At 36.9% G+C, this 17,993-nt stretch overlaps 1 protein-coding gene across 1 annotated transcript in view; it reads left to right on the plus strand.

Moving 5' to 3' along the window:
- LOC132303181 (DNA topoisomerase 3-alpha) overlaps window positions 1-17,993 on the plus strand; it is a 120,377-nt gene that overhangs the window by 88,628 nt on the left and 13,756 nt on the right. The window contains exons 15-18 of the mRNA XM_059800340.1: window positions 7,974-8,103; window positions 13,763-13,815; window positions 13,888-13,987; window positions 15,140-15,178. Coding sequence (XP_059656323.1) covers window positions 7,974-8,103; window positions 13,763-13,815; window positions 13,888-13,987; window positions 15,140-15,178 — 322 coding nt within the window. The remainder of the gene's footprint in view (window positions 1-7,973; window positions 8,104-13,762; window positions 13,816-13,887; window positions 13,988-15,139; window positions 15,179-17,993) is intronic.

A 17,993-nucleotide genomic window follows, 5' to 3' on the forward strand; every position in this document is an offset into this window, starting at 1 on the left:
ATTATCACACGAACAGAATTCAGTTTGGCCACAGGAGAGAACGTCTTAGTATAATCAAGGCCATAAGTTTTGAGTGTAGCCTTTAGCAACAAGTCGAGCTTTGAGACGGTCAACAGTACCATCAGGCTTTTGTTTTACAGCAAAAACCCAACGACAACCAACAAACTGAGTATCAGCAGGCTTAGGAACAAGGTCCCAATTATGATTCAATTTTAATGGGTTTATTTCTTCTTACATAGCTTTTCTCCACCCTGGATGAGAAAGTGTCTCCCTGTAGGACTTAGGAAGAGAGGATAATGACAAAGAAAAAGCTTGAAAGGAGGAGGACAATTTATTATACGATACAAAATTAGAGATAGGGTGATTGGTACAAGACCGTTTACCTTTCCGAACAACAATAGATTGATCAAGATCAGAGTCCGCAGAGATGGAAGAATCTCCAGGCATTGAAGCGATTGGTGGAATTGCCAAGGCTGGGTTTACTACTTCAGTCGTTGGAACATGATTAACTACTCACCAACGGGGCAGTGACCTAGCGGTACTAGTGTGACGACTCTGGTTTTTTTGGGCTAGCGTGTCCTGTGATGAACCGTAAGGATGATCCGATAACGGATCCGAATGCGGAAGCGAAAACAGAAAATAAAACTCTAAGAAGTCAAAGTGACCTTCCATGAGGTCGTGGAACTCAACAAGAACTGATGCGGAAGCAAAAGATCGAAAATATGACAAATAAGCCCCTAGGGGCAAAATAGTCATTTCTGAAAACTGTAGATTTGGGTGCCACCAAGCACACCGCTGGAAGGACAACGAAAAACTAATCAAGATGGACTCAAGAATCGCATGATTCGGAGTCCGGACGAAGGAGAAACGGCATGACGAAGAAAAACGAGCACTTAAGGCAAAAAGGATAAACTGGTCATTATCCAGGAAGAACTGGATGTAACCGAGCACACTGTTGGAAAGATAGCGAAAAATTAGTCAAGTTAAAAAAAAAATTCACTTGAATCGGAGTCCGGATGAAGGAGAAAAGCCCAAAAGAAGAATTGACGTCGCGGCGGTCCGACGAGGGGGCCATGACAGCCCCCCATGTGCGCCCATGCGCATCACCATGCACGCCCGTGTGCGCGCTGGGCGCACACACGGCTGCCAGCAGCCCAGAAGCTGCTATGTGTTTTGTTTTTCAGAAAAATCCGGAACAGAGGCTGAATTTGGAGGCCTAGATGAATTTTTTTGCAAAAACACAAAGAAGAAACCCCCCTCAAAATTGAGTTTTCTACGTGACTCGCTAGCGAATTAAATAAAAACTCAATGTAGAATGCCCGAAATGCCCCTCCATGATTTCTGGTCATGGAGGTCCAAAAAGCTGCTATGTTGAAAAACTGAGAGCTGAACTTCGTAAGCGATTTCCAATATCAAGACGACATTTTCTGGAAAAACACGGAAAAGAAACCCCCCCTAAGTTCAGATTTTCTATTCAACCATGTTGAAAGAAGAAAATAAACCCACCGTGAAAAGTCTATAATGCCCCTGGATCAGAATATGCAAAAAAAGTGCGAAATGAATTCACAAGAGGCTCAAAACACAAACGATAAGGTTTTTGCCCGGAAACGACCATGCACGCAAACGTAACTTACCTATTTGGACGTGCTACAATGGTCCACGACTTAAAAATACCACCGATACAAAATCCGACCCCCCAATGGGCAAAAAGGCAAAAATGGAACTTGGAATGAAAACTCGGAATCCAAAAATGCAAAACGGGATCAAATGACCGTTTGGCCCTTGGCCACACTTCAAACATGATTAATAAGACCCTATGAAAGAATGAAAATGGAATTCCCACACCCGATGCAACCATGGTGAAGCAATGACTTGCGATTTTTCAAGATTTTCACAATATTTCACGAAGTTAAAAAGTACATAGAACACAATATAATGGTCATTGGCCTCCGGCCTCATCTCATACATATCAAATATATTAAAAGAAGTGTAGTTAAGTACACATTACATACATGGAATCAAATATACATATTTTGACATATAAGTCTACGAAATGACATTTCATGCTAACATTTGCATGAAATGGAAACTTGAAAGCTACACGACATCCAAGGAATGCTAGGCGTCACGAACCAAGTCTTCGTACCTGAAATATGCCCCAGTATCGTAGGGGTGAGTAACATAAAGCTACTCGTAGGAGATGAGCATGCATCGACCTAGCATTTTACAAATTTATCACCTTAAGGTGAAACATGTTAAAAGGGTTCATGCCACCTAACGTCTATATTGAAATGAAACTCAGGGAACATCCTAAGCTACCTTAGAGTGTTTCTAGCATAAATCACATCATCTATGCCATTTAAACAATATGGAAACACGTTATACAAAGCAACAAGATATAGGTTTTTAAAGGTATTAACTTGCAATGTCGAATACAAAAACACTAACGTGATCATGTCACTTAACGTCTATGTTCTAAATAAGTCTAAGGAATCATCCTAGGCCATGCTGAACAATCAAAACGCAATTTACAACTTCAATGCAATCCTACCACAGAAAAACATATTATACAAGGCAACAAAATACAATTTCTTAAAGCTATCAGCTTGAAATCTAAAGCACGAAAACAACAGAAGTGGGTCATGCCACCTAATGTCTTAGTTATAAATGAATCAATAAGATCAATCCTAAGCTTTATTAGAACGTCAAAACACGGTTTTCAATATCGATGCAATTTAACCAACATTGGAACTTCCAATACAACGCATAAAGCACAATTTCGCAAAGTTAACATCCTGTAACTTAAAATGGAACGACAAATAAGAAACAACAAGTTACAACATCATCTAGTTATCAACTTGAAAATGAATTGCGAAATCAAACAAAGTGGATACTCGGATGTCACGTCGGATTAGACCGACAACATAGTTACTTTAGGGTTACTAGTCCATGGGTAACCTCCCTATGTGCGCACTAGACTATATAGAGGGACTATCCCCCGTACTAGAACCACGTCCTAGCCATAGCCAAACAACGACATCCCCAAGTTTCCAAAATCAACAAGTTGTGTAACAACGCATATATCAACAGGAATATGCAAGATAATCAACTATCTACCAAGCACAACCAAATTTGGAAACCTATACAATACATGCTCTAAGTCCACAACTAATATGATGTGATGAATGTCGAATCTTCAGTGTGCGATTCGTTACACGCTATGTATGAATGATGTTAAATACGAAATGTGCAAATCATTACACAAGGCAACAATATATTCAATAAGGAAAACATATTCTCATGAGTATAAACATAGCAACTATGTTATCCAATGCTCAAAACATAACCAAATGAATATACAACAAGTCCATGTCCAGGATTTTGATATAGAAACGACTTTCAAACACAATTAAATCCATGGCTCAATTCGATAGAATTTAATTAAATAAAAATAATTAAATTCTCTAGATTCTATTTCAATTCCAAATAACCTCAAATTAATACATATTAAAGAACATGGCATGGTCATCACCTATATCTATTCTAAAACTCAATTAGGTTATTGGAACAACAAAGTATAACTCTAATTAAATCATGCTAATTTAATTACCAAGGTTCTAAAGCAACTTCAAATGGTCCACAATTAATATATACTAGTAAACAAGTCATGGCCAAAACAAATATCAAGTTAAAACCTTAATTAAGCTAATGGGACCACAAAATAGATTTTAATTAATTCTTTTAATTAAAATCTCTTGATTTTCAAACTTAACCAAATGCTCTCAAATGAACCTATATTGGAAAACATGCCAAGAACTAATGTAATATCACATTACAAGTTTATTTCATTCAATTTAAGACCATGTGAATTAAACTTTCACTAAGGTTAAACATAAATTAAAAGTAGCAATTCTCATGCAATTAATCCCAATTTAATATATGTGAATAACCACACCAAAGCTTAATTTTCTAGCATGCCACAATTCAATTCAAAGTTGTATATCACCATGAGAATTAAATCTTAAACAAGGAAATTAATTAAATGAAAGGTTTCAAAACCTCATCGAATATTCTAATTCAAATATATGTGAAGCTATATGGTATGTAGATCAAGAATATCAAGTCGGAATTCAAATGGAGTGAACAGTGCACTCGGTGCAAATTAATTAATCAAATTAATTAATAATTACTAATTTTCAAAACACCTCCAATTACTTTCAAATTCAACTATGTTGAAGAGCATGCTAAGGTTTATTATAATATGCTAACACATATTAATTTCAAGCTAGTTAAGGCCATGTGAATTAATTTTTCACTTAAGATAAATATTAAATAAAATCTTTAATACTTATTCAAATGTTCCAATTTTAATACACGACAATGAGCATATCAAGGGGTAATATAAAATCATGCTACATGTTTAAACCAAGTCATGAGCAACCGGAAAAATTAGATCCCGTACAAGAAAAATAAATAATAAAATCTCTAGATTTTATATTTAATCATGCAAACAAGTAGTATAAGCATCACAAGTATGCTATATAATAAGAATTTAAACCTAGAACATCTCCTACCTCAATTTGAGATGAAAATTTCAAAAGCCATCAAAATGGAACGGCTCCGAATCCGACAAAACTACTAGGTTTTGTCGGGGACAACGCCGTGAACATAAACCCCATCAAAGCCCCATTAAAACCATAACTTGACCTCAAAACCAAACTCAAGAAATGGTCAAAACTGAATTCTAATAAGGGGGAAAGGTAGAGCACGGTGAAGGGAACAACAAACGTTAAAGGCGAAGACTTTCCATCAAGGAAAAGTGAACCAAAAGAGGAGAGAGAAGATGGCAGCACCCCTTGGGCTGCCATGGGCCCTCCAGGTCGTGCATGAAGAGGGGAGAAGATGAAAAATGAAATATCTCACCCCCCTTTTATAGAAATCTCAAAAAGTGCCTCGAACGGGCCCCGTCGGGTCCGAAAAGTAAAATTTGAGCAGACGCGCTCAAATGGCAAAGCTTTGTGAATGAAAAAGATTCAAAATGATAAAATATTAACAACGGAAGAAACGGTGTCGAAAACCGAGTCCCGAGCAGAAAGTTATGCCCCGAACAAGTTCGTCGGCAACTGGGTCCAGAAACTCTGAAACTGGAGAAAAACGACCAGAACAGAATTCTAAGAGTCCACGACTCGACGAAATGTGAAAATGAATCCCGTACGAGGATCCAAGCTCCAGACGAGACATTTTGCAGTAACTTTCGTTAATTGCACAATGACCCCTACAAAAAAGGGTTAACTGCGAAACTGCCCCAGAATGAAAATATCTTCCAAAAGATATTTTCTTATATACCCCTGAAATAAAATATCTTCAAAAGATATTTATGAAAAACACCCCAAGAAATGAAAAAGATTCTAAAGAATTGTGCATCCATGCCTCTGTGGGCACCGGGAGCAATCAGAGTACTTTCTTGCAAAAGTAAAGATACGTATTTCGAGGAAACCACTCAAGATGAAAGCACGTGAAGTCAAAAACCAACTCCGAGCATGAGAAGTGAGGTTGTGCCAAAAACTGACAAACGGAGATAATACAGAATAGGGAAAAGGACGAAATAGCGCATAGTGTCGAAAAACGAAAAATGTGAAAATGATTCGGTCCTCAAGGAAGTTGTCAATCCACGGAAAAGAGTCTCAGGAACCAATTCCGAGCGCTCGAGATGACACTAAGCGACACGAAACAGAGCTCAGAAAAGAAAATTAAACGAAAAAAATTCATTCGTAAAATTTCAGGAAAAAGGAAAGGAAGGCAAATGACTGGGTCGTTACAACCAGGCCCCTACTTTCCAAATGGAGGTAAGGGGTTCGAACCTTGGTAGAGGCATTTGTGTGTGAGTACCAACTAGGAAAAAAAAAAAAAAACACGATTAACTACTCTTTTTTGGCGACGAGCATAGACACGAAGAGCTGGTGGGATATCGGAATAAAAAACTGGAGTTGGAAGAACAGAGTCCTCCAGACGACTGCCTTCCTGGGAATAATAAGGAACATCCTTAAAAAAAGTTACATCTACACACACAAATTGTTTACGAAGAGTTGGACTGTAACATTTATACCCCTTTTAAGTGCGAGAATAACCTAAGAAAATACATTTGTGAGCACGAGGATCAAGTTTGTCCCATCGCGGACTTAGATTATGAACAAAACAGACACACCCAAACACCTTTGGAGGAATGGAGAAAGGGTTTTTGTCAGAAAACATAATTTTGGAAGGGTGATTTTTCTTGAAGGACCCTAGAAGGCATGCGGTTTAAAAGATGAGCGGCGGCCAGAACTGCATCTACCCAAAAATGTTTTGGAACATTCATTTGAATTATTAACGCATGAGTGATAGCTTGGAGTGGGCCATTCTTCCGTTCAGCAACGACATTTGCGGGGTATCAACACAAGATGTTTGATGGATAATGGCCCTCAACTCAAGAAACTTTTGAAAAACATTAAGTTTATATTCAAGGGCATTGTCAGTTCTAAGAACAAGTAATTTTGCATCAAACTAATTTTGAATTTCAGCATAAAAGGATTGAAAAATAGAGAATACTTGAGATCTATCTTTAAGAATATAAACCTAAGTTAAACTTGAATAATCATCAATAAATGAAACAAAATAACAAGCACCAAATAAACCAGTAGTACGAGCTGGTCCCCAAACATCCGAATGTACTAACTCAAAAGGTTTTAAACTTTTATTATCAAAACGAGACTTGAAAGTAGCCTGACGATGTTTACTAAGTTCGCAAGTAGTACAATTAGACTTAGAAAGATCAACTAAAGAAGGGACCAAGGCTCGAAGACTATTTGAAGAGGGATGTCCAAGGCGGCAATGCCACTGGTAAGCTGAAGAGGTGGCATGTAGAGCTGTCGGAGCAGTAGTTGGCTGGAAGTAGTAAAGGCCATCCTTCTCAAACCCCCCACCAATCGTCTTCTTCGTCTTGAGGTCCTGAAAGACACAACGGGAAGGAGGAAAAGTAACTGAGCAATTTAAATCTAATATGATTTTGCGAATTGACAATAAATTGAATGAAAATTGAGGGATATATAAAATTGATGAAAAAGTGAGACCCGAAGTGCGGAATGTACCAATTCCATGAACAGGTGATTTAGCACCATTTGCTATAGGAATAACCGATGGTGAGAAAACATGAGAAATATCAAAAAGAAGAGATGGGTTACCTGTCATGTGATCGGATGCCCCTGAATCAATAATCTAAGGTGTAGAAGATGAAGTATGGAGACACGTATTACTTGAGAAAGAGAATTTATGAAAATGTATATATCATTGAGTGAGTAATACAATAATAGAATGGTGTTTATATAGGTGAAGTTACGGGAGTAAATCAGTGGAGAACAAGTAAGCCCTATACATGGTAATTCTATATATGGTAATGAGGGGTGGGTGACAACTCATACAATACAAACTGTACACGTGTGACAACTTATACAATACTGTACAACAAATATATATATATATATATATATATATGTATTTATAAAGGGCACTAGGGGCTTGTTTGGCTGCTAATTTAAAATCCTTTAATTTACTATTTTACCCTCAATTATTTTTAAAAATTAAAATATAATAAGGTGGGGGCATTACAATTTGTTTTGATAAAATCAGTCTGTTTTGACAATATCCATTAAATAGTGGGGACTTTCTATCTCATTGTCCTGACAACCAATTAGCAAATGAATGAATTTGGAGAAGTAATGAGTAAATCATGCCATCCTGGCATTTTATAGATCACGTGTTACAATTCCTTAGTAATTTGTGTAAAAGGAAATTATATATATTTTGTTGATGTTTGTATTATTTTAAATTAAAGTAAATATCCAATATGTGTGTGCGCACGCGCGCGCGCGCGCATTTATTCCACTTAATTGATAATTTTGACATGAAGAACTTTGTTTGACTTTGCTTTTCTTCAGGTATGAACTCTGGAAACCATATCTCCGAGCCTTGATGGAGAGTGACATGAAATCTGTTAGTACAGGTGCAAAGCGAAAAGCTGATGTTTTGGCAACTTGCTTGCAGCAGATGAAAGCTTGTTTCTTAGATGTAAGCTATCATGTGACCTCTTAACATAACATGCTTTCAGAATAGTTTTCCTGGAAAGCCATGCTCTAACTTCCAGTTTTTCCATGCAAATGCGTTCTCCACATATTTTGGTGATTTTGTGGAAGTACACTGTATAATGATGATTAATCCTTGCAATTTTTGTTCTTTCTTGAGTTTAGGTAGTTTGGCAAGTTAGTTTTGGTACTTGGACTTGAATTTATTCTTAATCAACATTGTCTTGCTGCAATATAAAGAAGAAAGAATGATGGGAATGAGTGAGTCAAAGCAGATGGGCTAGCTTCTCTGTCTATATATCCTCACTAAAGATAAATGTATATATCCTCACTAAAGATAAATGGAAGTTAAGAAATGCACTCAACTTATTGCATACGATATTTAACTCTCTTAGCATGCCTCTTAAGCAGCAATTTAGATGTCTATCATTCTCATCTTGTTTGCAAGCTTTTAGTACTAATTTTTTTTTTAGGGATTTATTAAAGATAGGTTTTTAATTTGCTCCATGACGTATAATAGGGTTGTGGTGGATAAGGTAGCTGCCATTGTAGGCTATCAAAGGCGTGCGATACTGCAAAGGTGAGAGGGAGTTATATTGAGGAAATTTTAGGATGCGACCTCGATGATGAGTGTGCGAGCCAAGTGGAAGGCGTGCAACACTGCAATGAGGGTGAGAGAGTTACATCGAGAAAATTTTAGGATGCGATCTCGATGATGGTGGGTGTGCAAGCTAAGTGGAAGGCGTGTGACATTGTTGCACAAGTGGGAATGTTTCTTGTGTTGAGGAGGTAGAATGTTTGTTGCTGCACAGGAGTGATGAGTTTAGAAAGAAATTCTAAGAAATAACGAAAAATGATTTTAGAGCAAAGTCACCCATATGAAGCAGTAAGTCCACAAAGGCTTCTCATTCCATTGAAGATTTCTTTCACATCCATAGAGGACTCCTTGCATGGATTATACAAGGATACCTCCCTAGCGTAGTTGCCAAAATGTGGGGGGGGGGGGGGGGGGGGTTGTGGGGGGGCTTGTTATCGTAGCACGATAAAAATAAATTGCGAGGTATCAGATAAAACATTGTAGGATCCAAGGTGGGCTGAGAGTGGTGGAAACCAAGCAAACTTGAAAGAGAGACAGAGAAAGAAGATGGCGGTGTATTAAAACAATATTGACTCCTTTCATAAAGGTCTAGAGGTTGTGAAGACGTGTGTGAGAGAGTCTTAGAGCTCTCAATGTATAGGAGGTTCTTTACTCCTCCCTTGCTCTATCCCCTCCTTGGCGTAGGAGCATCTCCTTTTATAGCCCATTGAGAGAGTGGATGATGTCATCATTTGACAACACATGTGGGTCCATTAACATAGTAATTAAAAGAGAAATTTCTCAAATAATTATAACGTAATGTTAATTAAGATGGGGTTAATTTGTACGGGAGTCAAAATGGTATTTCTCTCTTTACAAGTTAGGTCAAGGGTCGACTCGACGGACCTTGAACTTCATCCACCAAACCAATTACCACCTCTGATCCCAGTTGATCCTGAATCCTGCTCCCAACTTAGGTCTTCAAGTCTTTGATCTTCTGTTTGAGGTATACTGATGACATGGTAAGTGCCATGTAACTTTAACCGTTAACTGTTTGACCAGGTTATGTGGGCCATTGTTGTTGATGTGGCGTTGCCATATGGACTGTAATATATTTGACCCCTACAAACGTGATCTCTTGTTTCTCCTCATTTTGCATAATTGAGCCGAAGAAGTGGAATATTCACTTTTTGAGAGTGTCTTGGTCCCTATTCTTCACATTATCCATTTTTTTGGATTTCCGAAGTTATAGTCCATATATCTAGTTTTATTCCTACTTATCTAATCCTTTTAAATTTAGAGATTCCTTTCAATCCTCCAATTTAGCACTTACCCATTTTCTAGTTTCCCCAGTTAAAAGTTAAAACAGTATCATCATCAAAACAACATACACCACAAAATCTCATGAATAAAGTCTTTTCAATTCATCCTCGCCTAAGACAAAAATATATGGGTTTAATGCCAACCCTTTGACGTAACTTGCAGTAATTGGAAATTTAATTTTTTTTTTCTCCTCCATTTGTTCTAACTATAGTCATACTTTCATTATACATGTCTTTTATCGTGTAAATATATCTTTTTGTAACTCTTTTTTTTTTTTTTTCATAAATATTATTAGATTTCTAGGTATCCTATCCCAGGTTTTCTCTGATTTAAGAAAAACCATAGAAAGATTTTCTTTTTCTCTCTGTATCTTTGTATTTGTTTCCTAGTAAAAAAAATTCTCCATTGATCCACCCAGTGAAAATTCAAATTGGTTATCTAACACTTCAGTTTTCCATCTTAGTTGTTGTTCATTCATTCTCTGCCAGTATGACTCATTAATTTAATACCACGATAATTAGTAGAATAAAACTTAGTGGTAGTGGTACCTGAACTGGAAAATAAACATTTTTGAATTGTCGTATGAAATTGAGGCTCTTAATCCAATGAACCAAGAGAATGGGCCAAGTATGGCAAGATATGCTCTGTTTCCAGAGTGGGCAAGAGTGGAAACTTTGGCTGTAAATTCCTAGAGTGCCCTCGCAAATAAAGTGCGACACTTTGCGTTGGAATAGCGACAAACTACTTGCTGGCCTAGAGTAACTTCTATGAAACATTTATACTTCTATAACCGTATCATGTCCGTGTTGGATACTGACACCTCCTCGGATACTCGCGGATATGTATGTATTTGATACTTCTTCAACTTATCCAAAATTTTAATATACATACATACATACATACATACATACATACATACATATATATATATATATATATATATATATATATATATATATTTTATTGAAGATTTAATGGAGGAATCAGTGGAGAATAATTGATGTTGTTTCCTGTTATTGAAGATTTGGTGTTACTAGAGGAATCAACGAAGAAAAATCCTCCTTGTTTCCTATTTTCTAATTCTTTCCATTCTCATAATTTCTTCTCCTATATAAAGGAGCCTCCACTATTGTATTATATATGAATTGAGACCATTATAAAAGTGATGTAGCCCTTGGGCTTTTTGTGATGTGGATGTAGGCCCTAGTGGCTGAACCACGTAATATTTGTGTGTTCTACTTGTTTTATTTATCTCTTCGCTTCCGTTGTATGCTTTACAACATGGTATCAGAGCCTAATTTCTCGTCCTAGGTTCGGACCCCTATTTTAGGGTATTCCCTTACCATCTGAAATGCTGCTAAGGGTTTCTTGATGCTATTTGTGACTTGTTTGGGCTGCCGGTTTGTTCAGCAATAATGTTCTTCGCCTTTGCCGTGTCTTTGACAGTTTTTTATTGACTTGTTTGGGTTGCCGGTGTGTTCGGTAGCATTGTTTTCGTCTTTACCATGTCTCCGACAGTTTTTATCGACTTGTTTAGGCTGCCGGTGTGTTCAGTAGCATTGTCCTCACCTTTGCCGTGTCTCCGACAGTTTTTTGTTGCCTTGTTTGGGCTGTTGGTGTGTTCGGTAGCATTATTCTTCGTCTTCTCTCCTCTTTGTTCATCATTCACAGTTGTTGTTACTCGTCATCTCAATGGCAAGTTAGGCATGCATGCTCTAACTTGAGGGGGAGTATTGAAGATTTAATGTAGCAATCAGTGGAGAAATCTTTTAGTAATTGATGTTGTTTCCTATTATTGAAGATTTGGTGTTACTGGAAGAATTAGTGGAGAAAAATCCTCCTTGTTTCCTATTTTCTAATTCTTTCCATTCTCATAATTTCTTCTCCTATATAAAGGAGCCTCCACCATTGTATTGTATATGAATTGAGAGAGTATTATAAAAGTGATGTAGCCCTTTGGGCTCTTTGTGCCATGGATGTAGGCCCTAGTGGCTGAACTACGTAATATCTATGTGTTCTACTTGTTTTATTTTTCTCTTCGCTTCTGTTTTATGTTTTACAACATATATATATATATATATATATAGATGTTACGACAAACGAAGCGAACCCAAGATAAAATCAAGAATCACAACAAAAAAGTAAACACACCACATAAAGAACACAAAGATTTATACGTGGTTCGGCAATAGTCTACGTCTATGATTGAGATCTAGCGAAAGTCTTCACTATGTGTAAAATCGAAGATTACAAGTTTACAGCCCCTCACTCTGTTTCTGTACGAATTTCAAAGTCTCTCTCTTATCCCACTTCGCATCCTAAGCGCCCTTATATATCGGGCTACAAGAGACTAGTTAGGGTCCACGACCCCCACAAAGCTCATCCAACGGGTCGTAACTTGGTCACAACGTGACCTGGCACCAAATTCGGGCCCCAACATCACAATATATATTATTTGTAACATGTATCTGATACTTCTTATATACTTCTCCATGTATCCGATGCTTTTAAGATTTTTGAGGTAACATATTCAACAAGGAAGAAGCATATATTGAGTTACACTCTAAATGAGTGTGCTTGCTGAGTGATGGACTGTTCCCCCGTTAAAATCCAACTACAGATACCCTGAAGATGAAGATGTAACCCTGATAAAAACTTAGAAACATAAAACTCTTCTTATTGTTTCTTCAAAGCATTGATATTTGTTAAATGTTGATATATATTAAGCTCATTTAATATCCTTTTGAACATCTTCCAGCACTCGTGAATACTTATGTCCTTGTTGGAGCAAGAAAATATTCTCATAGTATTTAAAGACCCATGAGACATTTTTCACCTCAAAATATATCTCATGCACGTCATTCTTGACCTCGTTACTAGTGTTGAATTTTCTTTCTTATTTGAAGGAGTTGCGGTTGGTAAAATGAATTTCTATAGGTGTGTTACATTTATTTTCTAGTTCGTTGGGTTTTCTTAATTCTGCCATGCGCTATCTTGTTTTGTTCATCGGCTCTCTTGCCTGGAGATTTGAAGCTGTCATACCTAGTATTGATAAATGAGAAGATACTTTAAAAAATTGGCATGGTATAACTTGTAAGATCAACCTTGCCTTTATATTGTCTGAATGATGCACATAAATTTGTCTGCCAAGGAAGTAAGTATCGTACAGAATATGATATATGCATTAATAATACAAATAAAGCCTTCAAAAGCTCTCTCTAGACCAAGAATTTTTTTTTGCATATTGTAAGTTTAATGTTGATGTTTTTATGATCAGGATATACTTTACTGTGAACAATCTCTTTTGCATACTACTATATTAGTCTTAGGGTCCATTTGGCGTTGCTATGACTTAAAACAAGTTAAGAGCTGTCAAAGAAGTAATGTCTCTGGAAGAACAAATAATTTTTGTAACATAGTATGTAATTCAATTTTTATTAATATTCTTTTCCCATTAATAGACTTTCTATATAATTTTTTACCTCTGCTTGCAAAAAGCTCCAATTTTTATCTTTGGCTAAAAGCTCTACTGAGCCAAAACCTCTACAACCAAAAAGCACTTTTTTGTTTTTCAGTTACCAAACACATCTAAAAGATAATTTTTAAATGAAAAGTGCTTTTAGTCTCTGCAACAGCCATGCCAAATGGGCACTCACTGATATATAGGACTCTGAATTTCCGATAGAATCAGTTATCTGTATATTTGGTTGATATCTGTTCAAAATTGAACTGAAATTTTTTGCAGGCAAGATTGAATAAAGTAAAACTCTTTGAAGCCATGGCCATTTTCTTTGAGAGGTGGTTCCTAACCTTTATCCAGTACCGACAAAGTATCATAGCTTTATTATTAATTTTCTGTAATGTATGCAGATCTAACAGATCTGGTGGAGATGATCAGCATGCAGTTGGAGATGTTATTCGGCGTTGTGGCCTGTGCCAGGAATCAGATATGGTGCTTAGGCGAAAACCGGTAACTATTTGCATGAATATGTAGATGAAGAATAAACATGTTTGTGATTGGTATCTCTTCATCTCCTTTTGTTTCATAATCAGGCTCCATATTTGCCCATCTTTCCTTTTGGACTTTTAATTTTGCAAATCCTATTATCCCTTTGAATGTGCGAATGCTGTTTAAAATGGAAATTATTTATCTGTTTATCTGTAAAATAACTAGGTCAGGTATGTTTCGACTCTTCCCCTCCTAGCAACTCGTATAGGTAGGACCAACTAAGCACAATGTTTCTTTATGGCTAGGATGTTAGGAGTTATGACTGCTGTGAAATGTACGTTCCAAAATTCGCACGATGTCCTTGGTAATTAGCAAAAAGAAAAAAGAAAAAAATATCTTTCTTAGTTTGGGTTTGCCCTTTATGTGACTAAAGGTTTTCCTTTTAATGGTTCCATTTACATCGGGGGTATGCCCCTTCTTTAACTTGTTTATTTGCTTCATTCTATAATATTAACTCTTACCAAGAAAAATAATGAAATAAGTAAAATAAAACACCTATTACAATGTAAAATGTCTTGGTTTCTTTGTTATCTAGATGTTTTCGTCTCTGGACCTTCTGTGGTGTGTCAATTGCTACATTTGTGTTCATCTCCTCTTTAGTGTATTGTTAACAACCGTCTACTCCAAAAGCGTAAGCTATTAGAGAGGGTGTAACTTAAATATATAAATCCTTCAACACGCCCCCTCACGTGGGGCCTTCTTTTTGATCTAACACGTGTTTTTCAATTTTTTTAATTAGGGTGACGGTGAGATTTGAACTCGAGACCTTTTGGCTCTGGTACCATGTTAACAAACATCTACTCCAAAAGCTTAAGCTGTTGGAGAGGGTGTAACTTAAATATATAAACCCTTCAACACGTATAAAGCCCACTGTATTTCCTTAAAATCAATCATTTGATCTATATAGCATTTCAAAGATGTTAGATCTTAATTGTTTCTGCACTCGCTGCAAATTATTCTTTTGTTTTGCTTTTCATGCAAGAAACCGTGTTTCCTTGTTATTTGGTATGATTGCTGTTCACAAAAGTTAATTTTACTTTCTTTGTTCTTGGATTTGTGGTATGGGTTAATGTTACTCCTTTTTCTTATGAACCATTTTGCTCCCCTGTGCAGGATGGAAATTTTATGGTTGGTTGCTTAGGATATCCTCAAGTAGGTATCTGGTTCTTGATTCTTGTTTTAGATTTTGGAAATTTTTTTGTATCCTTACGGAAAAGCTTGTCAAAATTGGGGAGGAACTCCGTAAATGGGATAAATCATTTAGTTGTGCACTTATGTTTATAGTGTTATCTATCAAAGTTTTTATTTGTTCCAATTCAAATTAGCAAGTATGTCTCCTAGTAAGCTCCGCTTTCTGATCTTAAATTTGTTTGTCTTTTATGCTAATTGCATACATGCATCAATACATGTTTATATTTTCTTTATGCAAATCTAGTAATGTTTTATGGAACAACTTCATGTCTTGTTTATTATATGCCTTCTGCAGTACCATATTTTTTAATTACTTCATCCAGTGTTGTAATAAAATGCATCTACTCAGTGGTGTGGTGAGTGGTGATGATAGTTCATCTTTCACATACAGGAATCTATTCATTCTAGTTAAAGGCTTATCTAAGCCATTGCTTGGTGCATTGTAGAAGTTTGGTCTGACAAGCTAGCTGCTAGAGGGCTTAGGATAACGTTTTTTTTGTCACATTCTACAACTAGACTCCCAGTCTCAAACCCAAGGTCCAGGGTGTGATAAAAATGTCAAAAATCAAGTCACCTTAGTTATAAAAACACATTATTTCATATGTGATACACAGTGTAAAGTAGTATCAGATAAACTAGAATGGTCTTTTGGCAGCAAACTACCAAAGAAAGAATAATCATCGGAATACACAAAATCAACTGATTCTATCTTCTGAATATCATAATTTCCCTATAGATAAACTCTCAATATTGAGTAACCAGCTCCGATACCAATTATTAAGTGTGGAATCGATCTACTCTGATACCAATAGTTAGATTGTTGGTGAAAGAGGAGAAGAAAATATATGTCCTATTGAAAATATATTTTCTTAAATTACACATAAGCACCCTACATTATATAATTAATACTCCGTAACAGATAAGTCCCCGCAACACTCCCCCTCAGGCTGGTGCAAAGACATCTATCATGCCTAGCTTGACTAACATATTTTGCAAGCAAGTCTTGCTCACACCCTTGGTCAAAACATCAACAACTTGATCAAGTGTGTTGACGTATGGAGTACAATTCAGCCCAAGACGAAGTTTTTCCTTGATAAAGTGTCGATCAGCTTCAATGGGAGGATCGTTGGTGGAGAGAGCGGCCGCTAGAGAGAGCCCTTCCGAGATTGGCTGGGATTGCGATGGATAGGCATGTGCTTGTTGGTCACTGCTATCATCTTGATGATGGGAGATTGACCTGGGACATGTAGTTTGAGAGGCTCTTGCATGATTTGGAGGTGGAGGAGATGGTTGAGTTCCTTTCTATGCTTTATAGTCTACTTGTTGCTGGGGAGGGGATGGATGAGTGGCTTTAGACGGGGTATGAGCTATGGGAGAATTGAGGTCCGCTCATTCAATAATTTCAATTCCCCGTTGATGGATGCTTAGGGGATGTCCTTTCCATGGAAAGGAATTGGCGATTGAAAGTGTCATGACCCAAAACCATAGGCAGTCAATTAATGGAGTTTTAAATGAAAAACCCACAGGTCTAACAAACAAAACCCATAACAGAACACATTGAATCACCAAAATCCTTCACAGATCATAACATTATTTTGTATATCATACAATCTGGCCTCAATTACATAAAAATTGTCAACTAACATTTATACGGACATTTCAGTAACCACCTAACATACAAACAGTGTAGTCTCCGCTCCCGAATCCCTCCACTTGCTCCTTGGTACCTGAAAATGATAGGGTGGGCTAATAGCCCGGTAAGAATAGACCATAACAGGAGCTTCAAAGAGGTTCAAAGGCACATGGAAGTAAGTTTCACAGAAAATATGTACCAATTTTATAACATATATATATATATATATATGTATAGGACGTAATTGTTTGTCAGCAAAATGGAACAAGGAGCTCAAGAAAGGATGAATAACATGATGATTTGAATATCAACTTGGGCAAAACACATGTGGCAATTTAAAACAGATAATTTCACGTCTCAACCAAGGAATTTAGGAAAAAAACCGCTCCAAGCAACTCAAGCTGTAGAGAACCCTACCCATGGATGACAAAATGAAGAGGAAGATGATATGATGATGAATTCTACAACCCAGCTTCTTCTCTCTTTTTCCTTCCCCTCCTCTCTCTCTCTCACTAAACCCTCGCTGCTGGAGCTCTCTTGCTTTCCCTTCTGTTGTTTTCTTTTTTTTTTTGTTGGTTCAAGTGGGCATGTAATAGAAGAGAAGGCAACAACAGGGGTAATTGCCGGGAACAAAGCGTGTCCAATGGGTTGTATAATGTGAACAGGTGTGATGAGATTCTAAGAAGCTGCCATTTGGATCCCATTAGAGTTCAGCTTATATTAATTCCCAAACTGTCGATCACTAACAAGTTAATTATACTAATGCCCCAATAAAAGCAATTAACTCACTAAGAATGATTAAAAGTCACTAAGCATGATTAAGAATCGCTAAACACAATTAAAATGCCTAATAAAAACATAGGATATTACAGAAAGCCCCTGAAGATGGCCTTTTTAGTTTGGATAACTCCTTTGGGGAGGATTTTGATCATTGACAATCTGAGAAGGCAACATTAGATTATTGTCAATTCGTGTTGTACGTATAGGAGGGATAACTATTCTGTTGATCATCTCCTTCTTCATTGCTCCTGAGCTAGGGATGGTTGGTTCTTGCTTGTGCCATCTTGGGGATCTAGTGGGTCATGCCAGAGTCTGCAATGAGCTTGATTGACGCTTGTGGCGATTTCTTTATGCGTCCCAAGT

The sequence above is a fragment of the Cornus florida genome, unplaced genomic scaffold (genome assembly GCF_030987335.1).
Source record: "Cornus florida cultivar Cherokee Brave unplaced genomic scaffold, ASM3098733v1 CherokeeBrave_3.0.0_Hap2_Chr04, whole genome shotgun sequence".
Taxonomy (NCBI): domain Eukaryota; kingdom Viridiplantae; phylum Streptophyta; class Magnoliopsida; order Cornales; family Cornaceae; genus Cornus; species Cornus florida.